We start from the raw sequence: 12203 nt of genomic DNA, 5'->3' as shown, positions 1-12203 counted from the left end.
ATTACTGTGCTCTGAATCTCGTCTTTTGGCTAGACTTTAAGGATACGGCATTGGTTGTTATTCCTGGAGTTACTTCCATTCCCACTGTACCAAAGCAATAATGAACCTAATAGCAAAAAACATAAATAAAAAAATGGGGGGCACCTGAGTGGCTCAGTTGGTTAAGCGACCAACTTCAGCTCAGGTCATGATCTCAAAGTTTGTGAGTTCGAGCCCTGCATCAGGCTCTGTGCTGACAGCTCAGAGTCTGGAGCCTGCTTTGGATTCTGTGTCTGTCTGTCTCTCTGTCTCTCTCACACTACCCCTCCTCTTCCCCTGCTCATGCTCTCTCTGTCTCAAAAATAAATAAACATAAAAAAATTTTATTTCACATCATTTATGTTCATAAATTCTGATTTATAATCTGACTCAGTATCTTTCAGGCCAGAGGCTAAGGGAAAGCATCTCTTTGAGAGCACAATTTTATTAAAAAAAAGAAAAAAAGAATTAAAATGTCACCATTCTGCAACCGTCATTGAATTAACAAATCTAGCTGTTAAGCAGCAATGGCAGCTAACATCATACCCACAAAAACAACCAGACATCATATGCCTCTGATGAAAGAATACAACACTACCAAGAATCTTGCCAGAGAGAAAATCTTAAGCCTGATCAAGCTTCTGCATTCAGGTACCAATCTGTAAGAAAAATAAAGAGCAGAGGGACATACTCGGGTGTATACTGAGTAGTCGCTAAAAAAAAGCTAGACTGTGGAACAAACAACTCAGGTTCTTCAAAACAAAAGGAAGGGATATGAGGTACTTGTAAAGTAAAAGACATTTAAAAAATGTGCACGATTAACTATCATATGTGGATGCACAACTCGGTGATAAAACTATGAAGAAATATATAGTGATTACTATGGAAGTGAAGACATGGTTACTTTCAAGTGGAGGCAGAAGCAGTAACTAGGAAGGAGCTTATAGGAGGGTTCTGGGATGGCTAACAAGGCGGTTATTTCTCTTATGATACTTAGTTAAGCTCTATATTTATTCTGTGTGGCTTTCTAGATCTGTGTTTATTAAAAAGGTCCAAAAAAGGGGCCAAAGATTTTACAAGAATTTTCTTTACAATTCTTACAATATATCTATTTTTATATCTGTCCCAATTTCTTCCTCTCCCTGGGAGCTAGAAGCAGTCTGTATCATGCAGTATTAGCTTTGATCTTTGCCTATTTATTATCAGCAGATGTTGAGCCCCCAAAACACAGGGCCATCCATGGTCACGAAAGAACAATGGCATGATACAGTCAACTGTCTGAAAACAGCTTAATTACAGTGAAACCATTTGGCAACTAATATTGTTCTGAAATACTTTCTTTCTATAGAAGCTGAAAAGATTTAAATCCCTTTTCCTTTAAGTCCACAGGAATGAAAGAAGAGCAATACTTTCTATACTTGGCAAAATGTGTTTTATATGCTGACCAGTGTGACTGAGTAGCACCAAAAGGTACATGTATGACTAGGTCTATGTTTAAGAAAATATAAGCTATTTACTGCCAAACAAAATATGAAGTGGTATCTGCTTTGTAGGGACTGATTAGAAAAGAGATGGCATACATCCATGGTCATAAATGCTTTTAGCATGAACAAACTGGAAAAGTGAGAAAACAATGCACTGGCCATTGTAAGAATGAAAAAAATAAAAAATGAAGACTGCCTATTCTGAAATCTAGAAAAATTTTGGTGCACTGCATATACTAAAGTTATAGCTTTAGGACAGGACTCTGAAGTATCCATTTTAAATAAATGTACCACTGGTGAGGTCTTTAAAACAGCTAAGCTTCTCATAATGATACCATTGTTCAAAAAATTTCCTTAAAATTTTTTTTGAAATATGCCTTCAAAATACGTCACAATATACATCAGCATATACTCAATTTTGGCGAATTCTCATCCTTAAAGGATGAACAAAAGCATTTAGGAACAAATCTGCTGAAATAGGTAAACAAACCAGGGAATACTATTTTCAATCAGACTAGGGGTTTATTATTAACAAATGACAATTTTTGGTGGTCATTAACTGGCTTAACAAGGAATTCAGAAGAACTTCTAAAAAAGGCTTTGAAATAAAACACTACCAAACAAAACCTATTACAGTGACATAATGAAAGCTACACTTCCTATACTATTAGGTTCCTTACAGTATTTTTATTGCTTATGGTCATATTTTATAAAGGATGACATAGGTACATGACATAAAATATGTATACAGGTGCACATATGAGGACATGCACATACACACATTAGGACATGGTTAAATTTAATAAAAATCCTTAATGCTAAGCATTCAAATACTGAATAGTTTCCAGCTTTAAAATGAACTTGAAGGTACCAGAATATTATCCTAATGTATGTAACAGACAGAAGTACTTTCAGTTACCTATGATAAATTCTAAATTAAATTTCATGGCACACCTGAATCCCGTGCTTCTCTGGCTTACCTTCCCCAGAATAGTATTCAGTTGGGACAATATTTTCATCCCAAATGATTTTCTCAGTTGGATACAAAGGCATCTGGTTCAACTGCTGAATCTGAGAAATTCGACGTTCATGACGAGACACCTAGAAACAGGTTCATGTAGGAAGTCAGCAGCATCTTTTGTTAAAATAATTTATGGAGAAATTCACCATAAAGTTTGAAATGAGAAGTTTCATCTCTTTCAGTTATGGTAGTACTTAGAGGTTTTTCTTTCCTTTTTCCAATTTCTCCATAAATCAAAGATGAAAGAGGCACCCATTACGGTGAGCTTTGTAATCAGATGGATCTGAGTTCAACCCCCAGAACCTCTATGTATGAGCTACATAAAAACTGGGCAAGATACCTCAACTTCCCTGATTTTAGCAATCTTTCAGTAAAACAGATAAAATACCACCTACCTCTCAGGTTTCTTATGAAAATGAAATAGAATACTGTAAAATAGCATCAAGGTGCCTTGCACATGCCAGCACTTAAGATTCATCAATGTAAGAAAAAAATGGGAGCCCTAAGTCCTCGATTAAAGTTTTTATTCTTATACTAACTAAACAATATGGAAAATTTTGTTTATTGGGGCGCCTGGGTGGCGCAGTCGGTTAAGCGTCCGACTTCAGCCAGGTCACGATCTCGCGGTCCGTGAGTTCGAGCCCCGCGTCAGGCTCTGGGCTGATGGCTCGGAGCCTGGAGCCTGTTTCCGATTCTGTGTCTCCCTCTCTCTCTGACCCTCCCCCGTTCATGCTCTGTCTCTCTCTGTCCCAAAAATAAATAAACGTTGAAAAAAAAAACTTTAAAAAAAAAAAAAAAGAAAATTAAAAAAAAAAGAAAATTTTGTTTATTAATAACCTGGTCTCAGCCTTCCTTGTAAAATGAGAGGTGGACTTGATGGCCTCTATGTAGATTTCCATTGTTAATATTATAGTAGTCCTCTATTTCAAACACAGAAATAAGCTTGTTCCCTAATTAATATGTTAAAATAATGATATATTTGAAAAATGTGTCATGTTCTCTTCAGTAGAGATAGTATTATTTTAGGAAAGAAGACAGTGTGATATCATCTAACCAATATGCATATTTCAACTTCTTCATCATTATTCAGATATTAGAAGAATCCAAAGCCTGAGGAAATCGTTTAGGAACAAGAGGAAATGAGAGATAATGCTGTAGCACTATAAATTTTTAAATTTTTAAAACCGTTTTCTTTTTGGCATAAATATTTCAATTTTAAAAATAAAATCTTAGCTCTAAGACTGTAAAAGGCATAAAATCAAGCCTTATGTTTAAACCTGTTTTCCAAAAAAAAAAAAAAACCAAAAAAACCTGTTTTCCATTAGAAAGATTCCTAAAGAAATCCTCATTTCTTTGTATAGTAAGGATTTATTAATAATCCCCAAACCTGACTTATGAGAAACGATTTTACATTGTCAGAAAATAGGACAAGGAATTTTTAGAAAGCACTTGGCACTCGGAAATAACGAAGAAGGCAAAGATGGTGACCTGAGACATACATTTCACACAAGTAAATATATCAATAAAAAAGTATTTTCCACACATGAATTAATTTAAAACTCCAGGAATTTCTCTCCAAATGGCACTGAAGCACCTGTCACCAGGCTTAAAACATCTGCTATAATAGTTTCTGGTAACTATTCCCGAAGTAGCATATCTTCTTCTCTACAGTAAGGAATTGTATTTTATACCCTATATTAAAAGTATTAGCTTGGAATATATGTCACAAAACTGTGTGCCCATTATGGCTCTATGTTAAAAGATGTATATATACTCTTACATAGTGTATGTTTGTAAAGTTATAAAAAACATACTAAAAACTACTCAAACTATAGCAGAGGAAGGAAGTCCTTTAGGATCTTTTCAATAGCAAACAGAAAACAAAAAAATTAAAACAAGCCTTTTTTTTTTTTTTTTTAACTCCTGACACTAGCAAAAATTGGGATGACTCATAACACCCAATGCTGGTACAAGCTTAAGGAGATTTACTCTAACACACTGTTGGTGGGAAATGCACCTTTTTGAGGATAATTTGGCTGCATCCTATCTTTTAAATAAGCACATGTTTTAATCAAATAATTTCACTTCTAGGTACCTCTCCTAAATGTCCCCACATAGGCACAAAGAGGCATGCGTCAGGATCACATCATTATTTGTAAGTGAACATTGCAAACAACTTAAATATTCATAGTGTAGACATAATTACTCACACGTTTTATGAATGATTTTACTAAAGCTAAAAGTAAGGTATACTCCTTTCCCTCAAATTTTTCTGTGAGCCTTAAAACTGCACTTAAAAAAAAGAAAACCTTAAAAAAAAAAAAAAACCTTACCAAAAAAAGTATTAGTTTGAGAGATAAAGTCCACTACTTTCCAAAATGACTGAAAAATCCCTTAGAATTCTTAAACCACTAAGTCAGTGATAACTTATTTTCTTTAAACATTCCTGAGTTTTCTAATGATAAAGGTATACGTCAATATTCAAGGTACTTTAAATAACTTTTAAAATACACAGATAGACAGATATGAATACATATGTATTACCTGTGTGTGTGTATGTAACTGTGACCTCTAAAAGGCAGGAATGGTGTCAATTATCTATGCATTCCCCATTGCCTGAATCCAGAGCCTGACAAAGAAGCTGCTCATAAATGTCTGTATGCAATGAATTCATGCCATAAAGCACTTGTGAGAGGTAAAGTCTTGAGAAAAGAAATCTAACAAATGAGAAAAGAAATCTGACAAAACCAAATGATGATGTAATTGTAAAATAGGTATAGGTAGCAATGGTCTACTTACCCTTTAGCCCTGGAAAAAAAGACATACCCAGGTCTTTAGGTATGATTCAAAATGGTAGGGAAAATTCAAAGAACATTAACATTTACCAGCAATTCTAGAAGAAATTCTTTATCAAAAGTTGTGTCTTCATTTTTAGGAAGAGTTGGTAACAAGCAGAGGTATGATGCCACCTGGTGGAGTGTATTTGAACTGCAGAATAAGGAATATTCAGATCAAGAGTATTCTATTAATTTAACCCTAGTTCATTTTTGAAACACCTAATTTTACAGATGGCTTAAAACATTTTACCTAGAAAATATAATCCTACGATACAGCAGAAAATTAAAAAAAAATTACCAATGAAAGCTAATCCCCTTAATGTAGGCTCTCAAATTATCGTCTGCATACCCGAGACCCTTCTAGGAAGTATGCAACAAAAATACTATTTTATATTAATACTAGGACATTATTTGTTTTTTTCCACTGTCTTTACCTACACAGTGTAAAGCAATGGTGGGTAAACTACTGACAGAGGGTAAGGTGGTGGCACCAACCAGGACTGTAAGTAGCCATAGCATTCCTCACTACCCCATGCAGAGTAAAAAACATTAAGAATGCAATTAATGAAGCAGCAAAATTAATATATTAACTAAAATTAAATTAGTAACTAAAATTAATTATTAATATAATTAAATTTGGACTCTTGACTATGCTTTTAAAAAATTCTGTGTGACAGAATGGGATGCACACATTTTGCACACAATTTTTGCTTGAAAGAACTGACAAACTATGGTTATTCAGACCTGAATAAATGCAAAAAATTTTCAAATCTGAATAAACCAGTAACTTTAAGGAAAACAACTGATAGTATTTGTTACCAAAGATAAAATTTGAACTGCCAAGTGAAAAACTGGATTTCCAGAAAACTTGCATTCACCACCGTGAGCTGAACAGCTTTCCATTACTTGAATACGTTTCATCACGCTCCCCAAATTCCCTCACATACTCTATCCCAGTCCCTGGTAACCACTAATCTGTTTTTGATCTCCACGACTTTGCTTTTTCTAGAAGGTCAAATAAATGGAATCATACGTTATGTAGCCTTTGACACTGGTTGCTTTCATTTAGCATAACGCAACTAAAATGCACCCAGACTGCATGTCTGTAATTGGTTCCTTTTTATTGCTGAGTAGTATTCCATCATATGGGATGTAGCACAGCATGTGTATTCACTCACCAGTTGAAGGATATGTTTTTAAAAGACAACTATAACTAAAGCCACTATATACATTTCCACACAGATTTTCGTGCAAACACAAATTTTCATTTCTCTTGGGTATATCTGTGAGAATACTAGATTGTACAGTAAGTACATGTTTAACTTTATAGGAAACTGTCAAATTTTTGCGAACTTTGAATTCCTATCAGCTATGTATGAGAATCCAGCTGCTCCACATCCTTGTCATAAGTCAATAACACTGCATGTTTTTTTTAAACAATTCTAAAAGACATGTAATGGTATCTCATTATGATTTTAATATGCATTTCTCTAATGACTAATGATACTAAGCATCTTTCTGTGGCGTTACTGAAATGCATTATCTTTGAAGTATCTGTTCAAATCTTGAGCTAAACGTTTTTTTATACATATTTGAGAGAAAGAGAGTGCAAGTGGGAGAAAGAGAATCCCAAGCAGACTCCACAGCCAGCACGGAGCCTGACCAGGGTTTGATCCCACAACCCCAGGAACATGACCTGAGCTGAAAGCAAGAGTTGGACACTCAACAGACTGAGCCACCCAGGCACTCCCTGAGCTATTTTTAAATTGTTTTCTTATCACTGAGTTCTGAGACAGCCCATCATCAGATACGTGTTTGGCCAATATTTTCTTCCACTTTGGGGTTGTATTTTCATTCTCTTAACAATGTCTTTTCAAATAGTAATAGTTTTAAATTTTTATAAAGTCCAACTTATCCATTTTTTTTCTTTATGGACTGTGCTTTGGTGTCTATGGAAATGTTTGTACAAACCATAATCACACAGATATCCTGTATGTCCTATTAGTTCCCGTTTTGATAAATAGGTCTATGACTCACTTTGAGTTAATCTGTGTACAGAATGTGAAGTACGGGTTAAATTTCATACTTTGCATAGAGATGTCCAACCGTTCCACTATTGTTGAAAAGATTATCCTTTCTCCATTGAGTTGCTTTGGCACCTTAGTCAAAAATCAACTAACCATATATGTGCGGTCTATTTCTGAATTCTACTTTGTTCCGGTGATGTGTATGTCTGTCTGTCTTTTATTCAATACCACAGGGTCTTGACTACTGTAGCTTTACAAGCAATCTTGAAATTCGGTAGTGAGGATCCTCCAACTCTGTTCTTTTTCAAAATGGTTTAGGCTGTTCTCATCTCTGCCTTTCTATATTAATTTCTGAATAAGCCTGTTAATTTCTAGAAAATATTCTGCTGGAATTTTGATTGGAACTGAATTATATCTATGGATCAGTTTGGGCAGAATTCATACCTTAATTGAGTCCTCTCATCCATAAGCAAGGCAAATATCGCCATTTCTAAAATTAATTCACTTTAATTTAACTCACAGAGTTCCTTAATATGGTTTCAGATACCACACTAAAACTAACATTTAAGAAACTACCACTTGTCAAGTTTTTATATTGTATCAAAGAAAAATATTCACAATTATTTGAAAAAGCTACTGAAATATATTTCCCTTTTGCATAAGGCCTGATTTTCTTCATTTACTTCAACCCAAACAATCTCACAATAAATGAAATACAGAAGCACATCTGCAAATTCAACTGTCTTTGATTAAGTCAGACATTAAAGAGATTGCAAAAGTGTAAAACAATGCCACTTTTCACTATATTTTTTTTAATTTGGGAGAATATATTTTTCATTAATAATATGTATGCTAACATAATAGGCTTTTAATTAGTTTTTTAAATAAATTAACATTTTTCCAGTTTTAATTTCTATTATAGCAAATATAATGGCTATAATCCACATTAAAAAAAAGGTTTTTAACATCATCTATAATTTACAAGATTGTAAAGAAGTAATACGGGCAAAAATAAATTCCCCATATGGATTATGCAGCTACGTTTAATGTAAAAAAAAAAAATCTATAAAGGTGTTTTAAAAACATACTACTTTATAATCTTATGGGGAGGAAGGCCTTCTAACATAAAACATTTGCTATTGTTGTTAAGAAGACTTGACATATAATTTAAAAATTGTAAACACTGTAATAACAAAAAATACCAACACAAAATCTAAAGTGAGAAACTGAGAGAAAATAATTACAACACAAATTAGACAAAATATTAGTATGCAAAATACAGGTTCTTAAAGAAATCAGTATGACAAGCAATGAAATACAAAATAGCAAAAGATAACAAGAAAGTTACAGACAAAATGCAAATGGCTAAGAAAAATAGAAAGATGCTCAATTTCCCCAACATAATCACAAAATGCAAAGTAAAACAATGATGGTTCTTTTATCTTTGGATTGGCGAAAATTAAAGACTAATTTACCTAGCTGGTAGGGAAAGAAATAAATCCTCAAATTCTGTTGGTATAACTGGTACATACTTTTGAAGGGAATTTAGCAATATATAACAAATTTTAAATACATAACCCCTTTGAGTCAGCCATTCTGCTTCTGTGAATCAGTGCCAAAAATTTTCACATAGAAATAAAAAGGATGTTGTTCATTAGTGAGTCATTAATAATGGCCAAAAATTTAGAAATTAAAGATTTGTCAATTGGAGAGTGATCACAAAATAGTATGGCAGAGTTATTCAAAGGAACTTTCTGCAGTTCATTAAGAGAATGAAATAATTCTATGTGTTATTATAAGAGTTATTATTTGGGTGCCTGAGTGGCTCGGTTGGTTAAGCGTCTGACTTTGGCTCAGGTCATGATCTCACAGTTTTTGAGTTCGAGCCCCGCATTGGGCTCTGTGCTGACAACTCAGAGCCTGGCGCCTCCTTCAGATTCTGTGCCTCTCTCTCTGTCTGCCCTTCTCCCACTCACGCTCTGTATCTCTCTCTCAAAAATAAACATTAAAAAAAAAAGAGTTATTAAATCTTCTTATGAAGATTCAATAATCTTCCAAGTTAATCAACTTCTAAGTTAAAGCCAAGTTTGTTTCATTTTAGAGAGCCATAATGAGCTAAACATAATTTCTCCCAAGAGTTAAGGACAATAGGGAGATAACAGAGCACAGTTAAAAGTTAGGTTTGAGGGGCGCCTGGATGGCTCAGTTGGTTAAGCGTCTGACTTCGGCTCAGGTCACAATCGCTTGGTTTGTGGGTTTGAGCCCTGTGTTGGGCTCTGTGCTGACAAGCTCGGAGCCTGGAGCCTGCTTCAGATTCTGTGTCTCCCTCTCTCTCTGCCCCTCCCCTGCTCACGGTCTGTCTCTGTATTTCAATAATAAATAAACGTTAAAAAAAATTTTTTTTTAAATAAAAAAATAAAAGTTAGGTTTGAATCCTATCTCTGCTGCTTACTTGCTATTTGACCTAGACAAATGACTTAACAATTCTGTGTCTCAGTGACCTTATACCTAAAATGGTACCTACTCCTCACACGAATGAAAGTCTTGAGGATTATTTACATACTTAGTAGAGTGCCTACCACGTAGTACAAACATATTACTACATTTTCAAAAATGTGTATTAGCTGAGTGCCAAAGAATATTACTAATTTCATAAATTTTAAACACACAAAAAGGTTTCTAACTCATACCTTTGATGTCACATATGAACATTTACTGATTTCTGTTGTGTATTATGACTGATGGGATACCAGTTTTATGTTCTACTTTAAGAAAACTTTATGATCTAGGAAAAATGTTTAAGTTATGAAAAATATAAATTTTGGGACGCCTGGGTGGCTTAGTTGGTTAAGTGTCCAACTTCGGCTCAGGTCATGATTTCATGGCTCATGATGAGTTCAAGCCTCATGTCCGAATCTGTGCTTCCCTCTCTCTCTCTCTGCCCCTCCCCCGCTCATGCTCTGTCTCTCCAAAACAAAAATAAAAACCATTAAATTAATAAATATTAATTTTGCTCCCAAAATAGATGATCAATAATTATAGTGAAGTGACTTAAAGATACTAACTGCTGGAGAGAAGCATTAGTTTTAGTTGTCAACAAAGCAAGCGGTGCAACAAGTTACATTACTTAAGGTAGTGCAAAATGATTAAAAACACAAAGAAAATTAAAATTCAGTTTTCTTTCCATGTTGACTTACCTAAGTGGTCCAAAAAACTTGACCAAAGATTCCCGAGTATCTACTTCTGCCACATTTGAGAGTGCAAAATCATAGAGTTCAGGGAAATGTGCAAAGGCAGCTCTCTAGAAAACGGGAAAAACAAAAACAAAACTCAAGAACTAATGTCTGCATATTAACAATAAACTACAATTTATGTACTATATAATAAAAATATTAAAAAATATATTAATGGACTTCTGTTTCTTATATGCTTCTCATATGTGACCTCTGCCTTATTTAGTCAGAAGCATTCAATACAATGGGGGAAAACCAGAATTATTCTAGCAGGAACGCAAAAACAAAGAGTCAATGTTCAATTTTTTATTTCTAAGTTGTATTTTGAACATACATGAAACAGCCAATAAAGCTACCTTCACTGACAGGAAGGGAGAGAAATAAAATACCTGAAGAGACAGCTTGAGGGAGAAGCCAAAAGTACAGTGTGTTTGTGCTTTGTTTTACTTAGGAACTCTGGAAAGAAAGGACTTCACAGGGTTAACACCCCCAGCCGACATGGGGTAAGCCACAAGAAAACAGAAATAGTAGCACTACCGTGACCGGGTAAGAGTGTATGTGATAACATCCCTAGTCTTTCTCAATGCCCACGTGGCACAGAGAAATCCGGAAGTTTTCATGTGCCCCACAGTGGGATGACACAAAAACCTGCCAAGGTTACTGGTGAGCATGCCATAGGGTTACTACAGGCAATGGTGAAATGACCCTGCAACCCAAGCCTGAGAGTGAACTGTTGAAGCTAGGAAATGAATGGGAGTCAGCTCTCTGGAGGACTCCAGCATCACCAAGAGCAAGAGTGCAGCCTCGTCAGCAAGGAGATAGCCAAGCTCCTCGGGAATCATCATGCCATGCCTGTGCCAAAAGAGCAGACCACAAGCCGCGCCAGCTGTGGTTACTTCAAGGGCAGAAGCAGAAGGACAAAAACACCAATGCTCTGAGCAAAGCAAGAAAAGACATGTAAGCTGTGCAGGTCACTCTTCTTCCAAAACAATGAGGCTATCTCAATGCTTCCATATACCCAGATGTCATTTGGGGAAAGAAGAGGGAGAGCAGAGAGTCCCTGAGAGATAGTGGAATTGATTATGAAAGACATTTTGAACTTAAGTTTGACTCTTTCCCCAAAAAGACGGAAACAGACAGGACTGAATTTCTCCAAAGTGACAAATAAAAGCTTCTTTTTACCACCAGAAAGGGCAAGAGCAAGAGGAAATCAAGAACAGAAAACAAAGGTACTCTGTTGACACAGCTGAGCTGTACTGGGCAATTTCGGTCCCATTACATGTGTTTATCTTTAAAATTTATAAAACGCTCACACATACTTTGTCGATACATTGGGAATACTCTTTCATAAATAAAACTGGTAAGTATATGCACCAAATTGGCCCAGTAATTAATCAAACATTTCTGAGTGTCAAATATCAGTATCTTGATTCTCAAGATTGAAGACTATGAAGAAAGCCATTTTTTCCCCATGAATTCATTAGAAATAGTAATATTTTAAAAGTAATATTTAAAAAAAAATTTTAAAGTAATATTTTGAAAGTAATATTTTAAAAACTTATTTAAAAATAATTAAAATATTT

General features: G+C 34.8%; 1 protein-coding gene across 1 annotated transcript in view; it reads right to left on the bottom strand.

Moving 5' to 3' along the window:
- The window catches only part of AQR (aquarius intron-binding spliceosomal factor), a 93696-nt gene that overhangs the window by 48198 nt on the left and 33295 nt on the right, over positions 1-12203 (bottom strand). The window contains exons 13-15 of the mRNA XM_030318560.2: positions 10585-10688; positions 5409-5511; positions 2483-2603 (exon numbers count right to left, since the gene is read on the bottom strand). Of these exons, the coding sequence (XP_030174420.1) occupies positions 2483-2603; positions 5409-5511; positions 10585-10688 (328 nt within the window). The remainder of the gene's footprint in view (positions 1-2482; positions 2604-5408; positions 5512-10584; positions 10689-12203) is intronic.

This window comes from Lynx canadensis, chromosome B3 (assembly GCF_007474595.2).
Source record: "Lynx canadensis isolate LIC74 chromosome B3, mLynCan4.pri.v2, whole genome shotgun sequence".
NCBI lineage: Eukaryota > Metazoa > Chordata > Mammalia > Carnivora > Felidae > Lynx > Lynx canadensis.
Note: the sequence above shows the minus strand (reverse complement) of the source record. Positions and strands in the feature narration are given on the sequence as shown.